The sequence below is a fragment of the Arachis ipaensis genome, chromosome B1 (assembly GCF_059453495.1).
Source record: "Arachis ipaensis isolate K30076 ecotype BB chromosome B1, ASM5945349v1, whole genome shotgun sequence".
Classification (NCBI taxonomy): Eukaryota; Viridiplantae; Streptophyta; class Magnoliopsida; order Fabales; family Fabaceae; genus Arachis; species Arachis ipaensis.
The window spans coordinates 150,633,767-150,659,693 of NC_142436.1; the positions used below are offsets into that span (position 1 = coordinate 150,633,767).

Below are 25,927 nucleotides of genomic sequence, written 5' to 3' on the forward strand. Positions count from 1 at the left end.
ATAGTGTTGGATATTTATATGCATAGCATTTGTTATTTAATTTGTTGATGCATGGTGGGCTGATCTAAAATATCTGAACCACCCTTTGCTTGTTCTGATTCGAAATTTCCTCATAGTGGGTCAGCACTCAGGGGATCATTGAAAATCAAGCAAATAATAACGTTTTCTTTCTGTCCTCTTTCGCTATATATGTATCTTCAATTCTTCATTACGTATAAAGCACTCTAAAATTTATTGTGCACAGTTGGATAGATGTAATAAGATCACTAAATGCGTTATGCTTGAATAAACATAAAATTAGAGAAATAATACTCGGCTATATACTAGAGAAATAATATCCTAAAATTATCTTATTTAATTTAATATTCATAATTTTAATTTATATATATAATATTTATAATTTTATATATTTATTATACTTAATATTTGTTACATGGGTAACCTGAAGTTAGGGGATTGGGGTGAGACTAGCCCACACATTGAGTGAAGATAGTCTCTGCCTAGACTAGCGTCTGGGGGCGGCTCTCCGACTTGTAATATGTGAAAGAATGGAGGTGGTACCTGCAAAGACACTCCGATGCCTAAGTCAGCAAAGGGTTTTAGCAGGTTTAGAGAGTATTGGAACTTAAAGATACCTGAGGAGTGTAAGTGTATTTATAGTGATGAACCAATAACCACTGTTGAAGTAGTTCCACCTTTTAAGGTGGATAACCGTCCCTTCACGAGGAATGGTAGGGGGCCAGCAATTTTGGTGTTTTGTAACCATCAATTGGCCATCAATAGTGTTTTTAATGGTGTGAGATTACATCTAATGATGGGAAATCACTCACTTTTGTTTTGATGGTTAAGTGTTGGCCAAAAAACACAAAAGTTGCTGGCCCCCTAGACTTTTCCTCTCTTCATCTTAGGGAAGTTAACCTGGAAGTGAGTTGAGAGATTTTAGGAACAGTTATTTATTTAAATAAGGGTCTTTTTGAGAAAAAGTTGGTGTCGAGTGAAGGCCAATTTTTGAATTGGGCTTTTTATCTAGACCTGAGTCTTAGTGTTGGAACAATGTATGAACAATATTATTCAATTATTTTAATAATAATTGAAAAATATAATAAAATAAACGATAATTAACGAATACAAAACATGATAATATTAAACTGTTTTGAATAAATATTTTATTATTTTTCGAATATTTTTTAACAATAATAATCAACAATTATAATGTTTAGATGTATAATTCTTAAACTTTTGGACATAAAAGATTTTTTGTCGTCTAATTATTAGCAATAATATATCTAAAATAATATTCACGTGAAAATTATTTAATATTTTAATTTAAAAAAAAATCATTTTCAAAAATAGGCAGAAAAAACAAGTGCGTCACTTTCGATGCTTTTTAATTACGTGTTTATTATTTTTTTGGGAAGAAATTAAACAGTGTGGCTTGAAATGATTACAGGGAAATAATGATTTAATTATTTATTCATTCATAAGTGAAGTGGGTGGTGTATAAATATAGAAGCATATGCATGCATGCCCTATATTCTGAATTGAGACCACGAATCTCAAGTTTACCCTTTTTTTCTTCTTCTTCTTTTGTTGAATACTGTGATATTCATCAGAGATCAGAAGTTATGAGCATGAGAATGAGTAGTGGTAATTCGGATTTGACTTTATCAGTTTCAGATGCACATCCTGAAACAATGGATTTCCTTTCACTTGCATGGTGCAACTTTGCCGTACAAGCTCTTGCCCCTCCTCCCCCTCACCTTCAATTGGACCCTCTTCCTCTCGATCTACCTTCCCCCAAAAAGGTCACTTTACTACTTAATTATTCTTATTTTTCAACAATCCTGATTATTTAGCCTAATAATAATAATAATAATGTTTGTAAAATTCAACATGTTAGATGGAAAATTGTGCTAAGATGGATGGTCCAGATTTCATGTCTCTTCCACCATGGAACTCCAATAATGATGTCAAGGTAACAACTATCACTCATTTCTATCTTATTCATCATATTCATATATGTGATTAACATGTTTCATTTTGGTTTTGTCAGTCATGGTTACGGATGCAGCAAGCCATGCATCCTGAACTGAACTACAACACTTGTTTCCGCAAGAAATGGGTATGTATCTAATATCAATACGAGTAATGATAGAGAGTCATCAAAATTTATTATTTTTTTATTATCAATTAATTATTAATAATGTTTAAAAGTATGTTATTAGATTATTAAATTAAAAAAATTAGACTAAAAAAATTAAATTAACAACTAAATAATGACAAAAAATAATAAATTCTGATAATTTTTAAATATTTTTTTAATAGTATATACTTAATTTACCTAGAATACCGATAAATCTTAATAATTTTAATTAATATATATCATATATATTTTATAATTAAGATTAATGGTTAAAATCATTGGAACAGCAGTATACTTAGTACACTTGAAATTCTTCCTGTAATATATACTAATAATTAAGTTGTATATATATGCAGATGCCATGGAAGGAAATGGTGGCGCCTTTGAAGAGTGTGTCAATAAAGAAATGGTTTAAGGAGATAAAGCAGAAGAGGAAAGAGGAGCAGAGGTTGCAAAGGGCAGAGGTGCATGCAGCAGTATCCATCGCAGGTGTTGCCGCCGCTCTTGCTGCCATTGCTGCTGACAACAATAATAAGAAGGAAAATAAAGATGATGATGATGATGAGTCCAAAATCAATAAGGAAGAGAGGGAAGCAGCCATAGCATCTGCGGCTGCATTGGTGGCATCGCAGTGTGCAAAAGTAGCTGAGGCCATGGGTGCTAACAAACAACAACTCTCCAATGTCATTACCTCTGCCATCACTGCCACTTCCACCACTGATATCCTTACTTTCACTGCTGCTGCTGCTACATGTATCTATCTCTTTTCTCTAATTAACTGCATATATATATATAATTAAAAGATGAATAAATTTATATGGAATAAAGTAGATCTATAAGATTCAATTTTTATTGTTGTTCAACTCAATTATATGTAGGGCTGGAAATGGGTAGGGTAGGATAGGATTTGGACTCTACTCTAACCCTATCCGCGGATTAAAAATTTTATTAAAATTCTACATTATTTTACTTGTGGGTTGAAAATCTCTCAATCCTAATCCTATCCTACCCTACTCTACCCACAGAAATGTCAAAGTTTTTTTTAGAGTAAATATAAAATTCAATCATTTCGAATTTTATACATATTAATACCATAAAAAATAAAAAATTAATGTTATAAATTATTAAATTAACTAACTAATTTTAGTGGTTGTGCATTTATTATAAGTCATTATACAAGGGAAATTGTAGCTTCAACACTCACTTCCTTCACTATATACCTAATTTTTATAAAATAGGTGTTATATATGAAGTGCGGATATCCGCAGCTGCGGGTCGGGTAGCCCATACAAATATTTGATATTTTAATTGGAGTGCAAAGATGTGAAAAATTGGTGGAGCAAAAGAAAAGAGATGTACTTAGTATGTGTGGAAGGTGAGGTGACTTTTTAGGTCTATTTGTAGGACAATGGTACCGCTTGATCCCAACAAAAAGGAAACAGATGAATGAGGCGAAAATGAAAAACGTTACTTCCTTTTCATATCTGATATATATGTATATGTCTGATAGCGTTTGGTGGCCATATGCTATGTACTTACAGTATATCCATCACTAATCTATTTCCCATGTTAGCCACTAAAACATTAAAGTGTTTGACAGCACTAAAAGGAGCAGCAACACTAAAAGCAAGAACAGGATGCAACAATAATAACAGACCTAGTGGGGGAGCCCCAGTCTTGCCTATTGAAGACAACAACAACAACCACGACGACTTCAATTTTGATTTCGACAAGGGCAGATATATTCTTGCACAGGGTGCTGAGCTATATGTGGAGTCACCAGAAGGTACATTAATTAATACTAATAGTTAACATAACTAATTAAATGTAAATCACCTAAATTCTGATTTACTATTTTGTCTAAACAGGGAAGTACATGCCCAGATCAGTTTCTGTGATTCTAGACGGTAGAGCCAAGGTAATTAATTCAAGTAAATTTTCAGGATTTTTAATAATGAAAATTGTAGATCTAATAATTGAACTTGAGCTTAAATAATCAGTGGGATCAAATTAATTATAGTTTTGTGTTTTATGATGGTCACCACAGGTTGTACTTATCATGAGAAAGCATAATCTATTTAAAAGCAAGAAAGAGAGTAAGTACCTTTCTTTTTCCTTTGTTACTAATTTGGTTTATTGGTGTGTTTAGGGAGAGTAAGCATATATGATTGGGTTTTATTTATGGGGAGTGTTAGGTAAGCAATGACCAATTAAATAAAAATATATTACATTTCTAAATTAATCGTCTAAATCTTAATATTAAAATAATCATCCGTACACCTAGTGAAATGAACATCCGATATATCTATTGTTCACATTATTTAGTATTTTCATTGTCTATCTATACTTTTCTTTATTTAGGTATTGTGGTGAATATGCATGCCGAGGTGTACAAAGGTTCAGAAGAAGCAGATGGTGACACGTGTTATCTGATAGCTCTGACAACAAGAGGAGGGGCATTATTCAAGCTAGACATGGCCACTGATTTTCGTCGTTACAAGACATGGGCCACCACCATCAACCGGATGCTCAAGATCTCCGCTTATCATAAACATGACCTCCAATATTACTGAATCCAATTACATCTTATTATTATTATTATTATTATTATTATTATTATTATTATTATTATTATTATTATTATTATTATCCCCACGTACTTAACTTTTTTTTTGTATTCATATATATTTCCGGGTGTTTAAATTTTTTTTTAGTGGACTGGAGATGTTACTTTTATCTAATTCTGGAGTTTTTAAAAAATTTGTCTACATATGGAATATCACGAAATTGCTAACGGTGATTTTACTACTTTTTCTCAAAATTGTTAGTGGCTGTTTTTGTACCTCTTTTTTGAAACAGGTCGGTAGCAATTTCAATACCTTTTTAACAATTGCTTTTCACAATTTCATGATACTCCATATTCAAGTCAAATTTTTTTAGACTCCAGAATTTCATAAAAAAAACACATTTCCATTCTATATAAAAATTAATCTCCCCATCTTTATGCATGTTTTGTACTCTATATATTTGTAAGTTGTAACTATTTCAATAATATCGATCCTACTATTAAATTATAAACTTTCTTTTTCTTATTTGTATATGTTTTGTATAGGTTTATTTAAATGCTTAGATTTTGAGAAATGTTATAAGGAGAGAATGCCCTTCCCCCATTCATATTGGTTTGTTTAATAATTTTGATTGATTGTTATCCCTCAATATTTAACATAATACTGTATTAACTATTAAGCAAAACGGACACAGCCTTATTAAAAGTTAAACCAATATACATCATGTGTTTGCCGACGCCTATTTTAGGGACAGGATCAAGGATCAAAGTTAAAATATAAGATATTTATTACTCAAATTTGAATAGATGCCAAAGAACTTAAGAACACACTTACAATTCCCATAACTGATACGTTAGGAACACGGCAGGAGGAAGAAAACAAAAATGATAACAGAAAGAAATAAACCTCATTCACTTCTTTTTTGTTTTTTAATTTCTCTTTTTTTTTTTCGCTTTTAAAAACACTTGATTCCATTAGACAAAGATTAAAGTACAAGTAATGAATTATGAATCATACATATCAAGCATATTATTTTATCAAAAATGTTATTCCTATACTAAAATTAGCATCTAAAATCAGTCATCAATATATTTGTATATAAATACATATATGATTTAATTTATTTTTAACACGTATTTATATTCTAGTATGTATTTTATATTGATAACAGACTTTGCTGGCTGTTTTTAGTACGTAGCATAGTCCTCGATCTATTAGCTAAATCAATAATGCTAGGAACCAAGAGGGTACCAGTAAAAAACCAGTCAAATGCCTCTGGGTGAATCCAAAACCTCTACGTGGATGGTATTTATGCTAGGTATTAAGATGTTTCTTCTACTAAATATCAGAATGTTTCTTTTTCATACTAAATGGGTGTTCTTTTATATATTTTATAAATTTTTTTATATACTAAGAATCGAGATTGTTGGAAGTTCCGTAATCCCCCGCCCCTATTTCTCCAACATATCAAATTTGAGGTGAGAAGCAATTAATATCAAATATTATAAATTAAAAATAAATAAAATTAATTAAATATAATTATAAATTAATTAAGTTGTTTACATTTTGGCTGATCGCCTCTTGGTTCATATACTTTTCCTTAGCTAAATAGATAATGATAATGCAAACTAAACGTTCGACCCAAAACAAGTGGGCCTCTCAAGTGATAAGCCCATAATTGAAACAAATGTTCGGCCCAATTTGTATCGGGTGGGTTAGATCCATAAGCCCATCTCGTTCTTCTTCGGCATTCTACTCTCTCTCTCTCTCTGCAACGCAACAGAGAAGAAAATAGAAAGAGAGTAACCGAATCACCATTCGCATTCACAAAGCAATGAGACGAAGACACAAGAATGACGTAGATAAACAAAAACACGAATCTAGAGATTCTCGCAAATCTGAATCAGATTATTCGGCGTCGTTCTTCTCTTCAGAGAAACGAGTGTTCTTTTCTTGTTTGGTGTTTCGAATGCTGAACTCTCTTTTGGTGCAGACGTACTTCAATCCAGATGAACATTGGCAGGGACCCGAGGTTGCGCATCGCATTGCGTTTGGGTGCGTACCTTATTTTATATTCTTCAGCTGAATTTCCCATCTTTCTTCTTCAGTTCCAACCGTAAGTGCTGATCGGAGATGGTTTATTCCAGGTACGGCCATTTAACGTGGGAATGGAAAAGGGGCATCAGAAGCTACCTACACCCGGTGCTCTTCGTTCCGCTCTATAGTGTTCTTGCCTTTCTGCATCTTGATACCCCTTTGGTTATGGTAAACTTGTTTTTTTCTAATCCTTTTTATGTTCTTGTTAAACCACTTGGATATTGAAGGCTAGCTTAGAAGCTTGTGATGTTATCTTTAACAAATATCTATCCCATGAACTGAGACATACTTTATGTTTTTATGTCGGTTCTGTATTCTTTTGACACGCAAAATGCGGTGGCTATAATTGAGGTTTTGTATTCCTTTCAATCAGTGATAGTTCTAAAAGCTAATGAAGTGCTTCGTGTATTCTGCTTCACTTCATAAAACTTGATATGTTTTCTATGATAGGTCTCCTTTTTAACTGTAATAAGATTCATGAAACTTGAGTATCTTCCTTGTCTCGTTTTATGGATATGGTTTCACTAATTATATTCTCTGTTCCTTGCTTCTTAGATGAAGGCTCCACGGCTGCTGCAGTCTGTGTTTGCTGCAGTTGGTGATTTGTACTCATACAAACTTTCTGCACTTCTCTTTGGTGACAATGTTGCAAAATGGGCTGTATCCTTTTCTTTTATATATTTACGGCTAGACTAATCTGTTTTATGTTAAAAATGCATGCGGCCATTATAATATAGGAACACTTTCAAAACACTTTCTCCCCTCGTTATATAAGAGAACTTAACTCTGGTACAGCTCTTTTCCCAGTTGGCCAATTGGTTTATGTTCTATTGTTCTGTTCGCACGCTATCAAACAGCTTGGAGACTGTTCTTACAGTTGTATCTCTATACTTTTGGCCCTGCATGAGATCTTCTAGTACAAGTTCCACTGTTTCAAGGAAGTGGGGTTTAGTGTTGGCAGCATTAGCTTGTGCGATCCGACCAACAAGCGCAATCATATGGCTGTATGTTGGCCTACTTGAATTTTCAAAGGCGCACGACAAATTGAAACTCCTTTTTTTGGAGGTCGCACCCGTTGGGTATGTTTCCTTGCGAATGGGGGAGTGTCTCATTTCATAATGTGTTATCTTCCATATCTATCCAAATACCATGTTGAGTTAGATTATCAGAACTCTTATTCCAGCAATATATTCCAGGGAACTTATTTGGTTGCATTGGCTGCAGTCACATTAATCTGACATTTCAGCTCTCAAATGTCAATGACAGATGTCTGATTTAGGGCGAATTATTTTTATTATCTTGTATCAGGATGCTGGTGCTCGGACTTACCTGCTTATTAGATCGTATCATGTATGGCACATGGATTCTAGTACCACTTAATTTTCTAAAATTCAATTTTCTTTCTTCGGGTGGAGACTATTATGGAACTCACAAGTGGCACTGGTACTTCACTCAGGGATTTCCAGTGATGATCTTCTCTTTCTTACCATTTTGCACAGCTGGTATCATTTATTCAAAACAGTGGAGATATGCATGTCTTCTTGCTTGGGTTATAGGTTTATACAGTGTACTAGGTCACAAGGAGTTCAGGTACTTCAATTAAAATTATTCATACATATATAAATGTATACCTGGTCTGTTGGTTTTAACTGGTTTATGATAATAATTAATGAGGTACAGGTTTGTGTTGCCCGTTCTTCCCATAGCTCTGATGTTCTCTGGTTATTGTTTGGCTGTGATAGAAGATCCTGGCTTGCCCGGTTATAAAGGAAAAGAATCTCCAAAGAAGCGTACGAAATGTTCTCTGAACATGATACTTGCCGTCATATTTTTGCTTGCTACCAATATTCCAATGGCCCTGTATATGAGTTTGGTTCATCAGGTATTATCACTATTCTTCATTCTTTCAATTAAGGGGTTATTTTAACGATCTTATGTGAACATCTATGAAAAATACTCTATATATTCTTTACTTTCGAAACAGAGGGGACCTGAGGATGTTATGAACCACCTTGCCAGAGAAGCTCGTGCTGGCAAAGTGAAAAACATCCTATTCCTAACTCCTTGCCACGCCACCCCGTACTACTCCTTGCTGCATCGCGACCTGCCAATGCGATTCCTGGACTGCACACCAAGGTTTGGAATTCACAATCCTGAAGTGGCTTGTAATCTTCATTGGGACTGAAATAAGATAATAAATAACTCTTTTTAATTTTATTGTGTTTTGCAGCGAAGAGAGAGGAGTTCTTGATGAGTCTGACCGATTTCTGATGGATCCTGTTCCATTTCTATCGGAATATGCGAAAAATATGTCCCTGCCAAGCCACATTGTTTTATTTGATTCGGAAGAACAAAAATTGAACAACTTATTAAATTCATATGATTATAGAGAGGTAATAATAAGAATATTGTAAATCAATTTGCTGGTTAGTTTTCTCGTCTTGTTATTTATTGAGGTAATTTGTAATCATTTGCTTATATTGGTATTTAACAACAGGAAAGAAGATTTTTTAATGCTCACTTCAAGGTGGATCGCGAACTTCAAGCATCGATCGTTGTCTACGTCCATATAGGGCGGTGAATATTACCGGTCATGCATAGTTTTGGACTCGCCATACACTTTAAGGTGTCATTTCTTCAGATTTCTCTTGAAAATTTTGACATTGGTGATTTGAAAATTTTGTACAATAGTGTATTTCTTGCCTCCTAAATTTGCACTGGATAGTTTGTAAATTCCTCCCTAACACAGTTAGAGATGATCTACAGTTTTGTTTTTCAAAGGAGTGTAATGAGAGGATGTATCAAAATGCCTAGTTTGTTATCAAGAGTAGTGATCTATCCATCTTCAACAAATTTTCCTTGGAATATTTCTAACCATATCAAATGGCAAAATGCTTTACACTTTGAGGTTCATAATGAAAAGAAAAAGAAATAATATGAACTAAGGTGTACATATTCTGAACAAGTTGGATGAACACACAGTGACATTAGGTACTCGGAGCATTCACCTAAACAGAAAACAGAGACATAATATACAGGAAACATTGTCAAACTAGCTGATTGCCAGATCTTTCCATAGAAGCAGCCTCCGGGGTCGGTCTAGAAACCTGGCCTGCCATGCAGGTTCATCACTTTCATAGACAAAACCACTCTTGGTATACAATTTTTTTGCTGGTTCATTGTCAACAGCAACATGGACGTACAAATCTGTTATGCCTGAAACAAAGACAGAAAGAAATTAACTTTTAATAACCTCACGTATCATACCTTTTTGGGTCTACTAGGGAATGCCCAATATAGCATAAGGTCATCCACACTCAAATGAAAAAATAGAGAGGAAAATAGTGTAACTAGAAGAATATGCCAACATACATTGCTACAATCGTGAAAACATAGACCACAATCAAGAATAGGAAAAACCCGGTTAACACTTTAACACAGATTAAGCACAGCTAGTACTCACAGTAAATTAATTTTGCTCATGAAGTGGTGAAAATTGCTATGTTATATCTTACCCCAATCATAGGCAACTAACTTTGATTTTTCAAGAAGTGCATACCCCAATCCATTTCTGTGCAACTCTTCTGCAACACATACATTGCTAAGATATGCCCTTGTGATATCTGGTTCATTTAACTGACAATGAAACATTGATGGACGCAGCATCCAAGTCAAGCAAACACAAAGAAAAACATCCGTATACATTGATTTATAAAATCTAGGAGAAGCAATAAATACCTCTGGCTTTGTCCCTGAAATTTCATCTGGAAGGCTCAAGCACTGATTAAGGTCAAGAGTGCCAACCACAACCCGGTCTTCTCCACCATCAGAAAACTACAAATTCAACTAAAACATCACTGATTTTATCATGAAACAAGTTGCATAAAACCAATAAACGGATCTACAAGGACATAAATGGAGAGATATTTTCACATGCAGGCATGTGGCAATTTACTTGGTGTGACTGAGGTTGGCACATCTATGCATACACTTAACTATAATTATAATAATGAAAAAAAAAGCGGCATATGTGAAGAAAAGGTCCATCGCATTGCATTTGCCAGGGCATGAAAAGCCATAGGATGAAATTACTGATTGATAAATGATCAACAGACAGAAAGGTGATCAAATCAACTATAGGACATAAAATGAATGAATTCAGGGAATAAACAAACCTTACATGAAGAGCAAAAATCATCGGAGAGGGAGAGGCTCAATATATGAGACATGGGAAGGGAAGCATTGATGCAAGAGACTCTCCTAAAGCCGAGTCTTTTCCCAGAAACACGCTCCTTAAGTGCTTCGAACTCACGCTCAGCCAAGTACTTTCTGTGATCCTAACAGAAGTTAACAACTAGCTGAAAAGTTCACTCTTTTATCTAAAAGCAGAACACCCTTTTGCAAATTGGTAACCAAAAGCAGTACTTGAAGCTAGAATCACTTCATTTTAATAAGCAAAGAAAAGAAAAGAAAAGAAAAGGGGGGAAGGGCTCACCTGGAGGCCAAAGGTGTCAGGGTGAAAGCGGTTGAAGGAACGGACGCGGAGGGAGGCGGCGGCCCAAAGCTCATCCTCGTAGAAGGACTCGGCGATGGTGAGTAGGGAGGTGTCGATTTTGGGGGATTGAGTGCAGACGTTGGTGGTTGAAGCAGAGCATTGGATTTGTGTCCTGACGTTAGAGAAAACAGAGAAATTGTATATGAACGAAGAAGAAGAAGAAGAAGAAGAAGAAGAAGAAGAAGAAGAAGTGTGAATTGGAATTGGAAAGGGAAGAGAGGAAGAAGAAGAAGAAAGAAGAGTCATTGCTATTCTTTTTCTGAATTATCCAAAACTATTTTCTTTATTTGGCCACCGATGACCTTCCCCTGCCCTCAGCCTCTCACACATTCTGTATCTCTCTGTTCACTTTGGGCTTTTTCATTTTTTTGATGGCCCAGTCTCTCTAACATGACCAAAATTTTGGGTTCTATTAACAAAGTTCATCCCCTTCTTGTTCAAGCCCAATTTTCTTTCAATTTAAAAGAGAGGTAAAAATGTGGAAACTCAATGGATGCTTACACACACTTAAGAGTGTGTTTGAAAAATTTTTTTAAGAGAAAAGAATTCTAATTCTATTAAAAAATAATTTAATTTTAATTTATAATTTAAAATGATACATAATTTTGATAAAATTAATTTTTTATTGATTTTAATTTTTATTAATTTATTCCTAACTAAAAAAGGATTAAATATTTTTGTAAGGATATTTTAGATTTTTCAATTTTAAAACTATAACCATGAGAATGAAATTAAAAATCAGACAAAAAATAATCTGATTTATAAATAAAATAAATGTAAAAATTAAAATTATTAATTTTTTTTTTTTTACCAAAGATAGGAAACTTGAACTCGCAACCTCTTAATTGAGTATGGAAAGACTATGCCATTTGAGCTATAACTCATTGGCTAAAATTATTAACTTTTGTTTGTTCTAAAATTTGAAAAAGAATTTAATTTCTGAATAAATTCTGATTCTTACCTTTTCAAACAAGCTCTTAAAAATATGAAAGTAGAAAAAGATGGTAGAAACCTCGGAATCTAACCATAGTCTATGTAAGTCCTAGACAAGAAGAGAGAAAAGAGGCGTGGCAGATGATCTTGAATCTGGTCCACCTGAGAAGAAAGGGGGGATTCCGGCAAATCCTAGGAAATACTTGGAGTTTGCGAATTGTTGGATATCTCGTGGAGATTAGAAAGAGGGTAGAGACAAAGTTTTCGAAAGATTAGATAGAGAATTGTGTAATGCAGATTGGAGACATGATGGATTTGGTGAACAGGTCCTATAAATTTGAGTCCTTCTGAATAATGCATGGTAATTTTGATAGAGTGATGGATGAAAGTTAGGAGGGGCATAGTAATTATGTTTAGAAGAATAACATTGAGGTTCGGAGGAAAGAGGTTTTGGGGGATATCTTTAAAAGAAAAAAAGACAATTTATGGTTGTAATTGGGTGCCTCATATGGAAAAAACAAGAAACTAGACAATCTTGAGATAGCTTTGCAGCGGCAGTTAGAGCTAACCTTGGACCAGGTGGAAAGACTCTGAATTCAGAAATCCAGAGCCAAATGGATCAAAGATAGATTTCTTTCTGTTCTTTAGTAATCACTTCATTCATTTTGCTAAAAGCGTCATAATTTTTAAAAGATTTTCTGTAAGCAGATTTTTTTTTTTTTTTTTACATTTCTCAATCATAAAATAAACCGATTTTCATATAAAATAAATATAAATTTAATTAAAACAAATTTTTATTTAATTTTCAGTTGAAATCAAATTAAACTTGTATTAGAACATTTATAGTATTTTAAAAAATAAACAAGTGAATGATATTATCAAATTAAAAGAAAAATACTAAAAATAAATAAGTTAATTTAACACATAAACACAAATTTATTAATACATCATATTCAATCATACTAAAACATAAGCTATAATCCTGAGTGTCACTTTCATCCTCCTCATTGTTATAGTACTCATTCGAAGAGATCAATGCTGGCGACAATGATAGTGGAACAACATTGAAATTACTTGACACCCTAACTTTCTTATAATAATTAACATAAATCTCATTCCATCTCTTTTGTTTTAGTTTTACCTTCTTAGTCTTTTTAATTGTCTCTTCTAACTTCTTGTGAGTCTTTTTTAAAAGAGTCAATCATGTATCTAATAGTTTACTAATATGCTCATATGTATATTGAATAACACATTATAAAAGCTTTTCATTGAGATTATGATTCAGTTTCTATAGATAAAAAATGAGAGTCTAATTTATAGACTATGGTTTTCTAAATACATAATAGACAGATGTGGTTATAGATTTGATAGAGTTAAAAAAGAATGTCCCTTTTACATAAACTCGATTTTTTTTTTTATTTTACCACACACTTTCTTATAAATCAAGTCCTTATGAATTGATGGTAGATCAATACCCTGTACTTGAGAGCCTTGGTATGTTAGGCCTCAACTTCTTTGCTAACTTTTTATAAATTTTTCTTATTGCACGATGATTATATTAATTATATAAACCAAGTTTTAAACAATATAATACACTCTTTAACAATAAATATGTATATACAAAGAAAGTTAGCATACAAAATAATTTTTCATCATAGCATGTTCTTCATATTCAAAAGAATCTCTAATATCTAATCTGGTGTTAGAATGAAAAGGTAAATAGAGAATAATTAAAAAACTGGTTTTAAACTTTAGTGGGCTTTATAAAAAAGGTAAATGGTTATGAACGTAGTAAAAAATTTAAAATTAGACAATTTAAAACCAATTAAAAATATTTTTTTATCAAATCTAAGAACATAACATGTAGTATTATCATGAGATGTACAGTCTTATCATTAAACTCAGATTTAATATCCCTTTTTGTCAGATTCAATTTATCATATATTCACTCTCGATTGTGTCAAGATATTTCTTATAAATTCAATGTTTTTAGTATTTATAATTCATCAAACACAAACAACATTTCGACTATTATACAACGCTCTATTAATGTTTATCTATATCAATATTTTCAATATAAACAAGTAATAACATAACACAATATTTTGTCTATCATACAACATACACTTAATTTCTAGAAATCAATCAAGTTTATAATAAAAAAATTGTACTAACCTGAACTATAAATAAAAAAGTTAAAGAAATTGTACTAACGAACACACAAATTAATTTTTTAACAATTAATTGTTGTGCAAGAAAGAGAGTTTTGTTTAAATGAGTCGAGTTTGTATTTGTACAAACAATAAATTAGTCATAATTTAAATTTGCGACATATTTATTAAACGATTACAGGTGAATTTTTCGTCAGTAATAATCTAAAATTAAAATTTCAATTGTATCGATAGAATTATTGAGAAATCTTAAAATTTGTCATTAATTTTTTAGAAAATTTTCTATTTTTTATCAACAAAAAATTTGTCAAAAATTTATTAGTATTTTTGACAGTAAAATTTTGTCACAAAAAAATCTTTACGAGGTTAACGATTTGAAAAATCCATCGCCGACAGAATTATTGAGCGGTTATAAACTTATAATAGAGTAACATGAACAGTAAGATGCAAAAAATAAAATAAAATAAAATATAATGGTATTGGTAGAGGAGAAAGAAGAAGGAGATAGGTAGAAAGTAGGATCCAATAGTAAGATGCAAGAGAGGTGGCTTGCGAATATAGCAAAGTGTAGTGAACAGAAGATAACGAATAGTATCGATCGTTTACTTGAGTGCAACAACCCAACTAACTCGAGATTCTACCATGCAACAAATTAATTACGATGAGTCTATGCATGTATCACCCATTTGTCCTTCCTACCTACTCCCTATATGCTGCTCCTAAGGACAAAACTCTCTTGATTCCTTTCCTCATCATCAACATTTTCTTTCATTTTATTATTTGTTACATGGAGATAGCAATTTAAGCAATTTATAATAAGAGTGAAGCACTACACATGTGCATATGCATTGATCGATCTTACGTAAAAAAAAAGAGATAAAAAAGGATAAAAGGATAAAAATAAAATGGAAAATAGAGTGAGAGAGACTTCAATGAAGAGACTGATGGATTGACCATAGTGTTTGTCCTGTCCCATCACTACACAGCTAGGTATTCAAATATTGAATTCAATAATCATCTAACATTATTGTTAGGGAGAAGTTATTATTGTTTTATTTATGTTGTGACAGTGTCGTTAATAATAATAATAATAATAATAATAATGTTTTGTTATTATTGTTGTTGTTGGCTGTGATGACATTGTTATTATTATTATTATTAAAAAATATTTTAAGTGTCATTATTTTTTGTTATTCTTCTTATTATTATTATTGTTATGTTAATATGCTTGTTTTTTTATTTTAATTAATAAAAATTAAGTTTTATTATTATTATTAATGTAAAATAGGTTAGAGATATTATCAAATTTATTAGAATAATGTTTTGTTTTATTATTAGCATGTTTTAGATATTATTATTAGTAATTATTATACAATATGATAAATTTTATTTTAGAATAATATGACATATTTTTGTTATTACACTAATATTTTTTTTAACAATTCAGTATAAAAAAAAATTAGCCCTTCTTTTTGGTTAATTTTTTTAGTAATAGATTGGAGGAGTGTGTTATATATAATTATAGAGAATTGATATATTTTTTATGGATATAAAAATAATTTTTTTTAACAATTTAAAACAAAAAATCAGAGATTCAGATTTGGGTGGATAGAAAACTGAGAATCAGTTTTGGGTGGAAGTAGAAAATTAAGAATGAATTTTAGGAAAAAAACCAAAAAAAATTTCAAAAAACCAAATAGAAAAATTCGATTTGTATGTTCAAAAAAATTATCAACGTTAAAAGATAAATCTGACTCTCAGATTTATAAACTATTTTTAAAAAAAAATAAAAATTACATATCTAATTTTTAAATTTATAATATCTATACAAAATAAAAATACACTCAAATTCTACATTATTAAGAAGCACTAATAAGTACTTACAAAATTGCAGAGATATGTCATCGTCAGAACAAATTAAGTATATTTAACATATTTAATCACTTGACAAATTAATATTATTAAAAGGGCATTAGAAAGAAGAGAAAGTGGTGGTGGGATTATGGGATGGGAAAGAACCAAGTTAGAAAGCTGAAAATAGAAATGCAGAATCAACTAGAAAAGAAGAGAAAGCCCACACGGCATCTGACCACTAACCAGCTTTACGTGCAAAGTTGTATTATGTTTTCTAGTTTACTCAACCTTTTCAGTTCTTGTTATGCTTTTTGTAAAAACAAAATATGTAAACATACACAAAATATTTCTTCTTGTTTTTCATAATTTTAAAATAAGAAATAATTATTTAGTTTTTGAATTAATTTTTATTTTTTCTTAAATTTGAAACTATTTTATTTTATTTTATCTTTTATCAAGATTAAAAATTTTCTTTCTAAAAACATAATTTTTCTATTATTTTATTAACAAATTATTATAATCACAATCACCACAATTATGATTACTGTTTGTTGCTATCTAAATAGATTACTGTAGAGGAAAAGGAGTATTTTTTTTAAAATTAATTTTGTTTAAAGAATTAAAATAAGATGAAAAAAATATTTGGACTAAAAAACTTTAATACTCTAATAATAAAATCTAAAACTTACTTCAAATATTTGAAAATAAAATAATATTTTATCTTTTGTAATTTCTTTTACCAAAATATATATGCGATATTAGATCATCTTTATTTATTGTACAAATAACATGCAGTGTACTCTTGCCGGCTGAAAATTCTATATGGTTGCAGCCAGTAGCCCAGAACTGTGTGCTAGCTGAAAATGCTATCACCGAATAATCTCATTAAATTAACTAAACTATATAAAAAAACCATATCCATTAGAGATTTTCACATGGAGTTAGCCATTATGTATTAGGGGTGTCCGCGGATCGGATCGGATTGGATATGGCCGAAATTCGATCCGATTCGCACAATTTCTGTCGGATCGGATTGGATATGATATCCGCACTTTTTAGTGCCGGATCCGATCCGATCCGATCCGCATCGGATATCGGATATCTAATATATCCGCATGATTAAACCTTCTCTTTTTAATTATATTTATATGTAAAAAAATTCAATAAAAATATTTTTTCATACTTTTAAACTTATTTATTCCTAAAATATTTTTAATCAAACTTTTTCTAAATAACAAAAATAAAATAATACAATATATGAATAATAATTACTAACTAAAACATACAAACAAGTAAATATAATACCAAACATATATATATTTATTTATTTTTAATTATTATTGTGTGGATCTGCGGCTCCGCGGATCGGATATGCGAATGTAGAGCAGATATCCGCGATCCGATCCGCAAAGAGTGCTGATCCGATCCGATCAATTTGCGGATCGGATCGGATGCGGATATTTACCGCGAATCTGCTGATACGATCCAATCCATGGACACCCCTATTATGTATCTTTAAAATACATGTTAAAATTATTATTAATTTTTTTTATTTTTTATCTTAATAAATATACAATAAACATATTAGAAAATAAGTTTTGCAACTTTTTTTTTTTTAAAAATCGTAATTGATAACATTAACTTGTGTTCTCAAGATATTTATTTGCTAAATCTTGTTCACAATTTTTGACAAATTAAAAAGAATAAACTATTTTTTAAATTTTAGACTTGCAATTAACACTAATGAAACACACAAGATCCTTAATTAATTTATAACTGTTATAAAATAAAATGACTAGTTGATCAAGTTATTAAGCTAAGGAAATAAAGACATTCTAGTCAAAGAGGAGCTTTCATTTCATTCACTTCAAGGTAATGAATTGAATGTTTTCCTTTTACTTTCATGAGTTTGTTTTGTGAATAACTGAATACTATTTCATTTCATTAGTACTCTATTTCCTTTTATAGTTCAATCAGAGTTGGCACTGCATGGCATATATGTTTTGATGAGAACTGATAGGGATTCTTCATTCATAATAATTCATTAATTGCAGGGGCAGGCCCCATACTGTGATTATTTAATTTTGTAAATTAATTTTCAGTCCGAATTCCCATGCATGAATTCATATGCATATGCTTTTCAATTTACGTGCCTCAGGAGATAAAAGATAGGGCACAGAAGAGGAAGATAAAAAAAATTTGGTTTAGTCACATTGCATGTCACACTCCTCTTTTATCCTTTCTTCCCTTCTCTCAAATCAGTCGCCATTTTTAATCAAAGACTTCTCACTGCACACAACAGAATCAAACCAAAAAATCATTCATTCATAGTTTTTGTGTATGTCCACTTAACTCTTAACTTAATTTATTTTCTTTTTCCATTTTATTTGTGCCTCTCTTTTCAGATTTCACTATATAAGCTCTATACACATGCATTCTTTACTTGCACATTTATATCATATCATTCCTTAGCTTTAACATCAACTAACCCTTTATCTTTTCTTCAAAACTTGTCACTTCTTTCTCAACAACATGCCTTTGCTACCAACTGATGCTGCTACAAAAGAATCTCTCTCAGATAGAATCAAACTTCTCCCACTACTATCATGTGAGTTTAATTCAGCTAGATTCCTTTTCTTTCACTACACCAAATGGCGAAGAAGCAAAATAAGGAGGTAGGGAATTGGTGGTGCTATCCCAATTGAGCTTAATTAATTTTTTTTTCTTTTTTTTTTTTTAATTTTTTTCTTGACCTTGCAAGGCCGTGTTTGTTTTGTTTTCTTATTATAAATGCGTTTTAGTTTGTTTTTAGTTTAATTTTCTTTTTTCATCAAGTCAACCACTCCCATATTTTTATGCTGTATCTATTCCTCCTGAGCTTTTAATCTTGTAATGTATAAATTAAAGTGAAGCAAGCGATCAAGACTTTGCCTTTGGGTTCAATTCAGCTTCCATGTTTTTTCCATGATAGTTGCTTAATTTAATAGTAGTTAACAAAAAAGTGAAAGCATGAATTTTGCATAATATCATCATCAGAGAAAGCAAACGTGAAGGGACTAGAATTTCCTTGTTATTCCTAATAATAATGACAATAATAACATTGTTGAGAAAGAAAGATCCATATGAATTCCAAGTAGAGGCTTTTGAATACAATATATTTGAATGGAACATGAACCTATGAATTGCATTGTGAGATATTTTGCCAAAACATGAACCTATGTATTTACAAGGCAATTCATGGAGTGGATGATATTGTGATAAAATTGTTGTACATTGTTGAGTACAGAATAGAGCCTTTTATATTTTCTGCTGTGAAGATGAACAAGGAAACAAAAACATAGAAAAAGACCAAAAATAATTCAGCATCCATTGCCTGTGGCAACAGATTGGTTGAGTGAACAAAACCATGACTTCCTTCTCTCCCTTTGAGAAGCTGATCTTCTGAAACCAGAACCAGAACACCTGCCCAAATGGTTCCTCAGGTCCCTGCTTGTTGTGCAAGGAACCAATGAAGGGCTCACGTCTGATCCAAGACAGAGGCCGGTGTTGAATCTAAATGAGCTGAATGAGGAGAACTTCTGGCTGCCGAGGGAGCGAAGATTTCCCGGAGAAGTCTTGGAGGCCCGTGATGACGACGACAACGAAGGCGTAGATGATGAAGACGGTAAGCAAAACGGGGTAGTCATGTCGGTTGGATCCTCAAGAACGTCGCTAGAGCAGGTGCAGAATGTTAAAGACAAGTTTGCTGTTCTTGGTATGGTTTGCTTTGGTAGAGGCCTGGTGTCTGGAAGCTTGACGAAGGACACTATGCCGTGCCGGCATAGGGGACAAGCAATTGAACCTGGTGGACCTTGATTTGTGCTTGTTGAAGTCGTTGAATTTGTGGAACACAGATACAAGGCACATTGTGTGCAGAACTCATGATCACAACCTACCATAACATAGCACATTTTGAGAATCTCTCCTATTACATCATAGCTATGGCATTACAACGTTTCAAGCATTTATTTATTTATTATACTAAATAAAGAAGCAAATGTTTTATTTGTCATTTCAATATGAGAGGAGAATACCTTCTACAGCGACCATACACTTCCTTTCTAGACAAACCGCACATGGATCTAGACATGGTGCTAATTCATTTGTCTTCCATCCACATTCTCTGTTATGCATAAACACCAAAGAAAGGTAGATTAGTATTGGTAAGCCATAGAATATACAAGTTTGAGGCATAGATAAGTAGCTTAACCCAATCAAGTGGATAAAATTCAATGTTAAACTTCTGCTGTTGTATTCTCAAGACTAATGTTTGCTATGAGAAACGTACATGTAAAATAAAAATGTCTACATTGATTGAATCTCCCAAGGTTAGTTAGGATAGTTCTATGAACACATACCTAGCAATTTTGACAATACTCATAAGTGGAAGAGAGAGATATGGTGAAGGAAGAACTTCTAAGATTTCTGATGGAGGTTCTTTTAAGATGTCCTCAAGCCAGTTTCTATTCCATGAACGAGCAACCATCAAGGGGGTCCATCTATTAGACAATTGGCAGAAGAAATCAGAGACAGGTTCAACTGATTTTTATTACAATTATCAGAAGGATTCAAAGGATTCTTGATAATACAAGACACGCAGTGTAACACTAATTGAGCAAATCCAAATTATATAGATGATGGCTGCATTTAAACTATACTGATATAAGCAATGAACATATTTCAAGTACTATCATACAACACAGCAGAGCTAGACAAGACTAATACTTAACTTGAAGCACAAGTTTACAAAAAAGACCATCTGAAAACTCAGAAACTCTGATCCTCTGGATTCAGTAACATAATAAGTTAAAGATAAATTTCTGGCCAAAAGCAAGGTGATCTAGCAATTTAACTTGTTATCCCTAATGATTTTCATAATAAGTTAGAAGACAAGGGGCAGGAGTAAGATAAATTCATTGAACTTCAAAAGTAACCAGAGACTTGCTGATGAATACCCATTTGCATTTTGAGCATTCAGATTAGCACCTTTGGCAATCAGAAGCTGAAATAAACAAATAATACACAAATTAAGAAGGCAATTGAACTTCAATTTGACGTCACAAATGAAGTTAAAAATAAATAACATATTTTTACTAGAAATCTTTCAATTAAAAGGAAACAGAAACACACTTGACAGCATTGTGCATTTCCACCACATGCAGCATAATGGAGGGGAGTGCTCCCAGAACCTGATAGTAAGGAGACAAAAGTCAATGGTGGCAAAACCAATATATCGTACAACTTTCTAAACATCTTTTAGGCTACATTACTATAGCAGAATTAGGAATATAAAGGTTAATAACCTGATTGAATTTTAGAAACAAAGATGAGTGAAGCAGGAATATAGAAACAATCAACAACGAGTAGTACTAGAAAATTTAATCCAGTATTCTGAGTTGCTGACTTTCCCAAGCAAAGATTTGAAATCACTTTATCACATTAATTAGAAAACTTAAAAAATTACCAATTAAGTCAATGGTAGTTCCATCTTCCACGGTAACCTCAGAGACAGAAGCTCCCAATTCTAAGAGTAAATGCACACTTTCAACATGCCCATTCAATGCTGCCATATGCAGAGCAGTGATGCCTCCATCAGAAGTTCTGTTAATTACCTCACGAAGACCACTTTGTATACAACAATTTAAACACAAAATCAACCAGGGTGCAACAGTTTATAACGCATGACTGCAAGAGGAATCGGGGAAAAGGTAGGTACCTGTGATCAAATTCTGAGGTCAACTTGCAATCATCTGACTTCAATAATTTCCAAAAGTCAGAGATGCTTGGTATATAATCCGCGAGGAGGAGCCGAATGCATCTGGTATGACCATTCAAGGCAGCCAAGTGGAGCGCGGTACCTCCATTTAGATAGTCTGCTTTATGAATCTGCAGTCCAATTCAATGACCATTTTCTCACATCTGAATTCAACTTAAGTTCTAACTCATTGTAAATCAAATATTAAAAAAGAAAAAAAAAATGGATAGTAGCAAGGATCATACATTGGCTTTAAAAAGAATCAAGGTCTGAACTACCTCCCAGTGACCATGTTGACAAGCTTGCATCAATGCAGTCTGTTAACCATATAATGTGAGCAAAAGAAATTGATCTTACAATAGAAGAAATATAATACTACTCATAACATAAAGTATACACTAGATTGAATTGTGATTTTTCATGTACCTGACCGCGATAGTTCCTAAGATTGATATCAACTCCAGACTCAAGCAAGAGATATACTATCTACATCAATGCAGAAAAAATCAGTGCATACTATCCTAAAAGAAGAATTGCAAGACATAATTATTGAATGAATAGAATAGATTAAGTACCTCATGGTGGCCATGAGCTGCAGAATAATGCAAGGGGGAATTGCGAACTCCGAAAGTGGAATACCTTGCAAGGCGGGGATTATATTCCAACAAGGCCTTGGCCTCTTGAACATCGCCATCTCTTGCTGCAGAAACCAATCTCTCCCCGGAAGCAGAACACCCTAAAGAATTCCCCACCAAGCTCAGAAATTTCATGTCCCCCACAAACCAAAGTCAACACTTTTCACGGATTTGAGAAAGCAGGGGTTTTCCTTGGAAAGATTTTCTCTCCTACACAAAACAAACACAGCCGGGGACATGAAAATCATCAATACCTTAATCAATCGGATATAATAAGAGATCTTCTTTGTCTGTGTCAAAGGTTCATTGTTCTTACCAAACAAATGACAACTCTAACAAAATTTCATAAACGTCCGAAGGAATTAGTTGAAACTGTCAATGCCTACAATCCTATGATTCATGAGAAAGAGAGGGGCAGAGAGAGAGAGAGAGAGAATTTTTTTTTTTTTGGCAAGTACAGAAATCTCAACACCAAAAGGAGGAGTTGAAAACAGTTCAGAGTAGTTTTGTCCACAAACCGTGAAGCCTGCGCAAACAGTGAATTGGTGACTCAAACGAATATTAAAAGAAAAAAAAATCAATGTTATTTATTCATACATTGGTTGAACACGTCGTGAACTTCGAGAAACCCAACAAAAATTACAAAATTATTTTGGAAGGGAACCCCCAAGAGGGAAAAAACAAATTAAAAAAAAAAAAAGTTTGTACCTTTGGGAAGAATTTTTATCCTATTTGAAATTTACCAATCCGATCTCACGAACCTGGTACCAGTTTCCGCTATAAGCAAGCAGCTTCCCTCCTCCTCCGGAAAAAATAAAAAAATAAAAGAATAAAAAAAATAATCGCAGAAGGCGAAGGTGCTAACTTTTCGTTTAAAGGATCAAAACCCAGAAAGGGAATTGGGAGAGAGAGAGGAATGATCAGAAGAAACGATCAAACCTCCTCCATCAAAGTGTAGAAGCTGAAAGCAACATTTTTGAACGAGAATTGGGGAATGGGGAGCGAGATTTTTTCCCTTCTAGTTTTTTTGTTTGCTTAAAGTGGTAATTAGCTAAAAATAATAAATTGAAATAAAATATCCAAATGGATTGACAGGTGTGAGAGAAAATGCGTGTCGCCATGATTGGGCATTATTAATGAGTCAACTTGGTAGTTGTGTAGTTCCATTCCCTTGTCCCTACCCTTTTCTCACACCCCCCAATGTTGCTAACTAACTCCTCTCCTTCCCTCTATCTACTATCTACCATTCCACATCCATTAATCAGCTAAAAAATTTTGATATAGGAGTAAAATGAGTGATATACTTTAACATGATAATTTTTTGTATTTTTTAAAATTGTAGGAGTACATTCGATCCGATTTGTGTTAAAAAAATAAAAAAAAAAATTCAGAGTATACAATTCGGAGGGTCCAACTTATGATTGGACAAATATAAATTTCGAAAGCTAGAAAACGAATCCTCCGAATTGTTTGTTGTTATCAATTTTTTTATGAAATAAAATATCGAACGCAATTCGGACCATTCGTTTACTGATGGAGAACTCGCATGATTCGAGTTCTATTCCACTGACACCACATGGCTGTGAAACACCTGTACTCCCCATATCCGAGTCCAACGCCGCTTTTGCTTACATATTCAAATTAAAAAGTGCCATTAATCTATTGTGGATCTATGTTGCATACACAGGTCAAATTGGCATTGTTGTTAAGGGGTGTAATGAATTATGATAATAATGTCATGCCAACTATGATAAGTGAGAGAAAAACGAAGCAAAAGTGGCCAAATTCTCTGCTATGCCATGCCTTGTGTTTTGTCTCTACACAGGAAAACCATATTGTTCTCTTCATTTTAGAAGATTAAATTAATTAATAAAAGAAGGGAACACGTTACCCTTTCATGTTGTCCAAAATGTCAGCATGCTCCTCTTTTTCTCATTATAAAGAAATAAAAAAATTGTGATAACATTGTTTTCAATTTCTTCAATACATTGATAAGCTATATATTTATCGAAAACTTCAAAGGTGGTTAATTTAGGAAAAGAAAAACACGGTTGGGCATTTTGTTTAGACACATTTGGTCAACAACATCCAATGATTAGTGAGTACAGCTTAGAGTGAAGCATGTAAATTTGTTGCATAGGGATTGAGAGCGAGAGCCTCCACATGACAGGAACTTGAAAGAAACAAAATGATTGCGACCTCCATTATCATCCATTGCGTGAAAAAAGTCAAAAAACAATTGAAACCAATCAACCATCAAACCATGACAACGACACAGGAGCAATAGTGAACTCATACCACTATTTTTTTTTTCTTTCTTTTTTCCAACTCTATAATAAATTTTGATTGTTTTGAACAACTGGATGATTGAAACTATTGTAAACGGAGAGTGCTAGGTAAACAATGACTATCTTAAACAATATGAATAACCACCAATTAAATAAAAATACACTATATCCTAATTTAATGCTACTAATTAAATTTAAGATTAATTTACTCTTTTAACCCTATTAATTCACATCGTTTACACATTGTTCAAAAATGTTGTTAGTTATCTATACTTTCTCATTGTAAATTTATCTGAATACAGATTCGTATATAAATATACAAAAATATTATTTATACACTAAAATTAGTTATTAATATAAAATACATGTTAAATATAAAATATACATTAAAAATAAATTAAATAACATATATATTTATACACATATACTGGAAGACTAATTTTGATATTTGATTTCAGTATTCAGATAGATCATAGATATAATAATCTACTGTAGTGGTACTCATTTTCTTTTCTTTTTAGTGATTTGGACTTTGTCAAGGTTCATTTTGGGCTATTTGGGGTTTCTGTAGTATTGATTTTGGACTTGGCCCAACATTTCAAAAGAGGAGCTTCTTCTTCCAATTGTCGGCTCAAAATTGGGCCCAATAAGGGGAACTTTAGACGTAGGCTCAAATTTTGGATCAGTTTTCATTGAGAAAATAACGGGCCAGCCTACAAACATGGAAACTGAATAAGCAATATATGGGCTATGGGCTTTTGTTATTTCCGGTAAATATAAAACAAGCATGTTTATTGATAATTATTCGTATAAAAATATTTATATATAAAAATAATTATTAAGATATTGAAATCCAACCTATAAAATTATCTAATAATTATTTTCACAAA

At 32.4% G+C, this 25,927-nt stretch overlaps 4 protein-coding genes across 8 annotated transcripts; 2 read left to right on the forward strand and 2 right to left on the reverse strand.

The window, feature by feature from the left end:
- The first annotated feature begins 1,520 nt into the window (after nt 1-1,520).
- Nucleotides 1,521-4,793, forward strand: LOC107641736 (auxin canalization protein (DUF828)). The gene is made up of 8 exons (XM_016345211.3): nt 1,521-1,805; nt 1,901-1,975; nt 2,054-2,122; nt 2,500-2,896; nt 3,744-3,929; nt 4,012-4,061; nt 4,191-4,239; nt 4,505-4,793. The coding sequence occupies exons 1-8, from the start codon at nt 1,521-1,523 to the stop codon at nt 4,714-4,716; spliced, it is 1,323 nt and encodes a 440-aa protein (XP_016200697.2). The 3' UTR covers nt 4,717-4,793.
- A 1,676-nt stretch (nt 4,794-6,469) lies between these two features.
- LOC107641745 (mannosyltransferase APTG1-like) lies at nt 6,470-9,672 on the forward strand. The gene is made up of 9 exons (XM_088502259.1): nt 6,470-6,765; nt 6,858-6,975; nt 7,363-7,467; nt 7,603-7,886; nt 8,116-8,397; nt 8,488-8,689; nt 8,792-8,943; nt 9,038-9,200; nt 9,305-9,672. Exons 1-9 carry the CDS (start codon nt 6,545-6,547, stop codon nt 9,386-9,388), a joined length of 1,611 nt encoding a protein of 536 aa, XP_088358385.1. The 5' UTR covers nt 6,470-6,544; the 3' UTR covers nt 9,389-9,672.
- On the reverse strand, nt 9,652-11,690 carry LOC107641757 (Acyl-CoA N-acyltransferases (NAT) superfamily protein). Its single transcript, XM_016345226.3, has 5 exons — nt 11,303-11,690; nt 10,983-11,144; nt 10,546-10,641; nt 10,323-10,443; nt 9,652-10,023 (listed from the first exon to the last, which is right to left on the reverse strand). The coding sequence occupies exons 1-5, from the start codon at nt 11,606-11,608 to the stop codon at nt 9,860-9,862; spliced, it is 849 nt and encodes a 282-aa protein (XP_016200712.1). The 5' UTR covers nt 11,609-11,690; the 3' UTR covers nt 9,652-9,859.
- A 7,787-nt stretch (nt 11,691-19,477) lies between these two features.
- LOC107641766 (E3 ubiquitin-protein ligase XBAT32) lies at nt 19,478-24,001 on the reverse strand. Of its 5 annotated transcripts, none has more exons than XM_016345236.3 (12): nt 23,458-24,001; nt 23,066-23,275; nt 22,690-22,959; nt 22,541-22,600; nt 22,360-22,431; nt 22,076-22,245; nt 21,824-21,984; nt 21,490-21,548; nt 21,315-21,361; nt 20,718-20,858; nt 20,394-20,482; nt 19,478-20,251 (listed from the first exon to the last, which is right to left on the reverse strand). In XM_016345236.3, the coding sequence occupies exons 3-12, from the start codon at nt 22,882-22,884 to the stop codon at nt 19,680-19,682; spliced, it is 1,566 nt and encodes a 521-aa protein (XP_016200722.1). In that variant the 5' UTR covers nt 22,885-22,959; nt 23,066-23,275; nt 23,458-24,001; the 3' UTR covers nt 19,478-19,679. The 5 variants fall into 5 exon arrangements, with proteins under 5 accessions (XP_016200722.1, XP_088358387.1, XP_088358386.1 ...); XM_088502261.1 differs by having other exon boundaries at nt 23,066-23,298; nt 23,518-23,786; XM_088502260.1 differs by having other exon boundaries at nt 23,511-23,769.
- Nucleotides 24,002-25,927: the final 1,926 nt, after the last annotated feature.

Excerpts from the sequence above, each read along its gene's own strand:
- LOC107641757 (XM_016345226.3), bottom strand. The coding sequence starts at position 11,608 with ATGACTCTTCTTTCTTCTTCTTCTTCCTCTCTTCCCTTTCCAATTCCA. Across the intron at positions 11,145-11,302 it reads CTGACACCTTTGGCCTCCAG|GATCACAGAAAGTACTTGGC; the intron begins GTGAGCCCTTCC and ends AACTTCTGTTAG. Across the intron at positions 10,024-10,322 it reads GTTAGTTGCCTATGATTGGG|GCATAACAGATTTGTACGTC; the intron begins GTAAGATATAAC and ends TCTTTGTTTCAG.
- LOC107641745 (XM_088502259.1), top strand. The coding sequence starts at position 6,545 with ATGAGACGAAGACACAAGAATGACGTAGATAAACAAAAACACGAATCT. Across the intron at positions 8,398-8,487 it reads CTAGGTCACAAGGAGTTCAG|GTTTGTGTTGCCCGTTCTTC; the intron begins GTACTTCAATTA and ends AATGAGGTACAG. Across the intron at positions 9,201-9,304 it reads ATTCATATGATTATAGAGAG|GAAAGAAGATTTTTTAATGC; the intron begins GTAATAATAAGA and ends ATTTAACAACAG.
- LOC107641736 (XM_016345211.3), top strand. The coding sequence starts at position 1,521 with ATGCATGCCCTATATTCTGAATTGAGACCACGAATCTCAAGTTTACCC. Across the intron at positions 1,976-2,053 it reads ACTCCAATAATGATGTCAAG|TCATGGTTACGGATGCAGCA; the intron begins GTAACAACTATC and ends TGGTTTTGTCAG. Across the intron at positions 3,930-4,011 it reads ATATGTGGAGTCACCAGAAG|GGAAGTACATGCCCAGATCA; the intron begins GTACATTAATTA and ends TTGTCTAAACAG.
- LOC107641766 (XM_016345236.3), bottom strand. The coding sequence starts at position 22,884 with ATGAAATTTCTGAGCTTGGTGGGGAATTCTTTAGGGTGTTCTGCTTCC. Across the intron at positions 21,985-22,075 it reads ACCTCAGAATTTGATCACAG|TGGTCTTCGTGAGGTAATTA; the intron begins GTACCTACCTTT and ends TTGTATACAAAG. Across the intron at positions 20,859-21,314 it reads AATGCTCAAAATGCAAATGG|ATGGACCCCCTTGATGGTTG; the intron begins GTATTCATCAGC and ends ATTGTCTAATAG.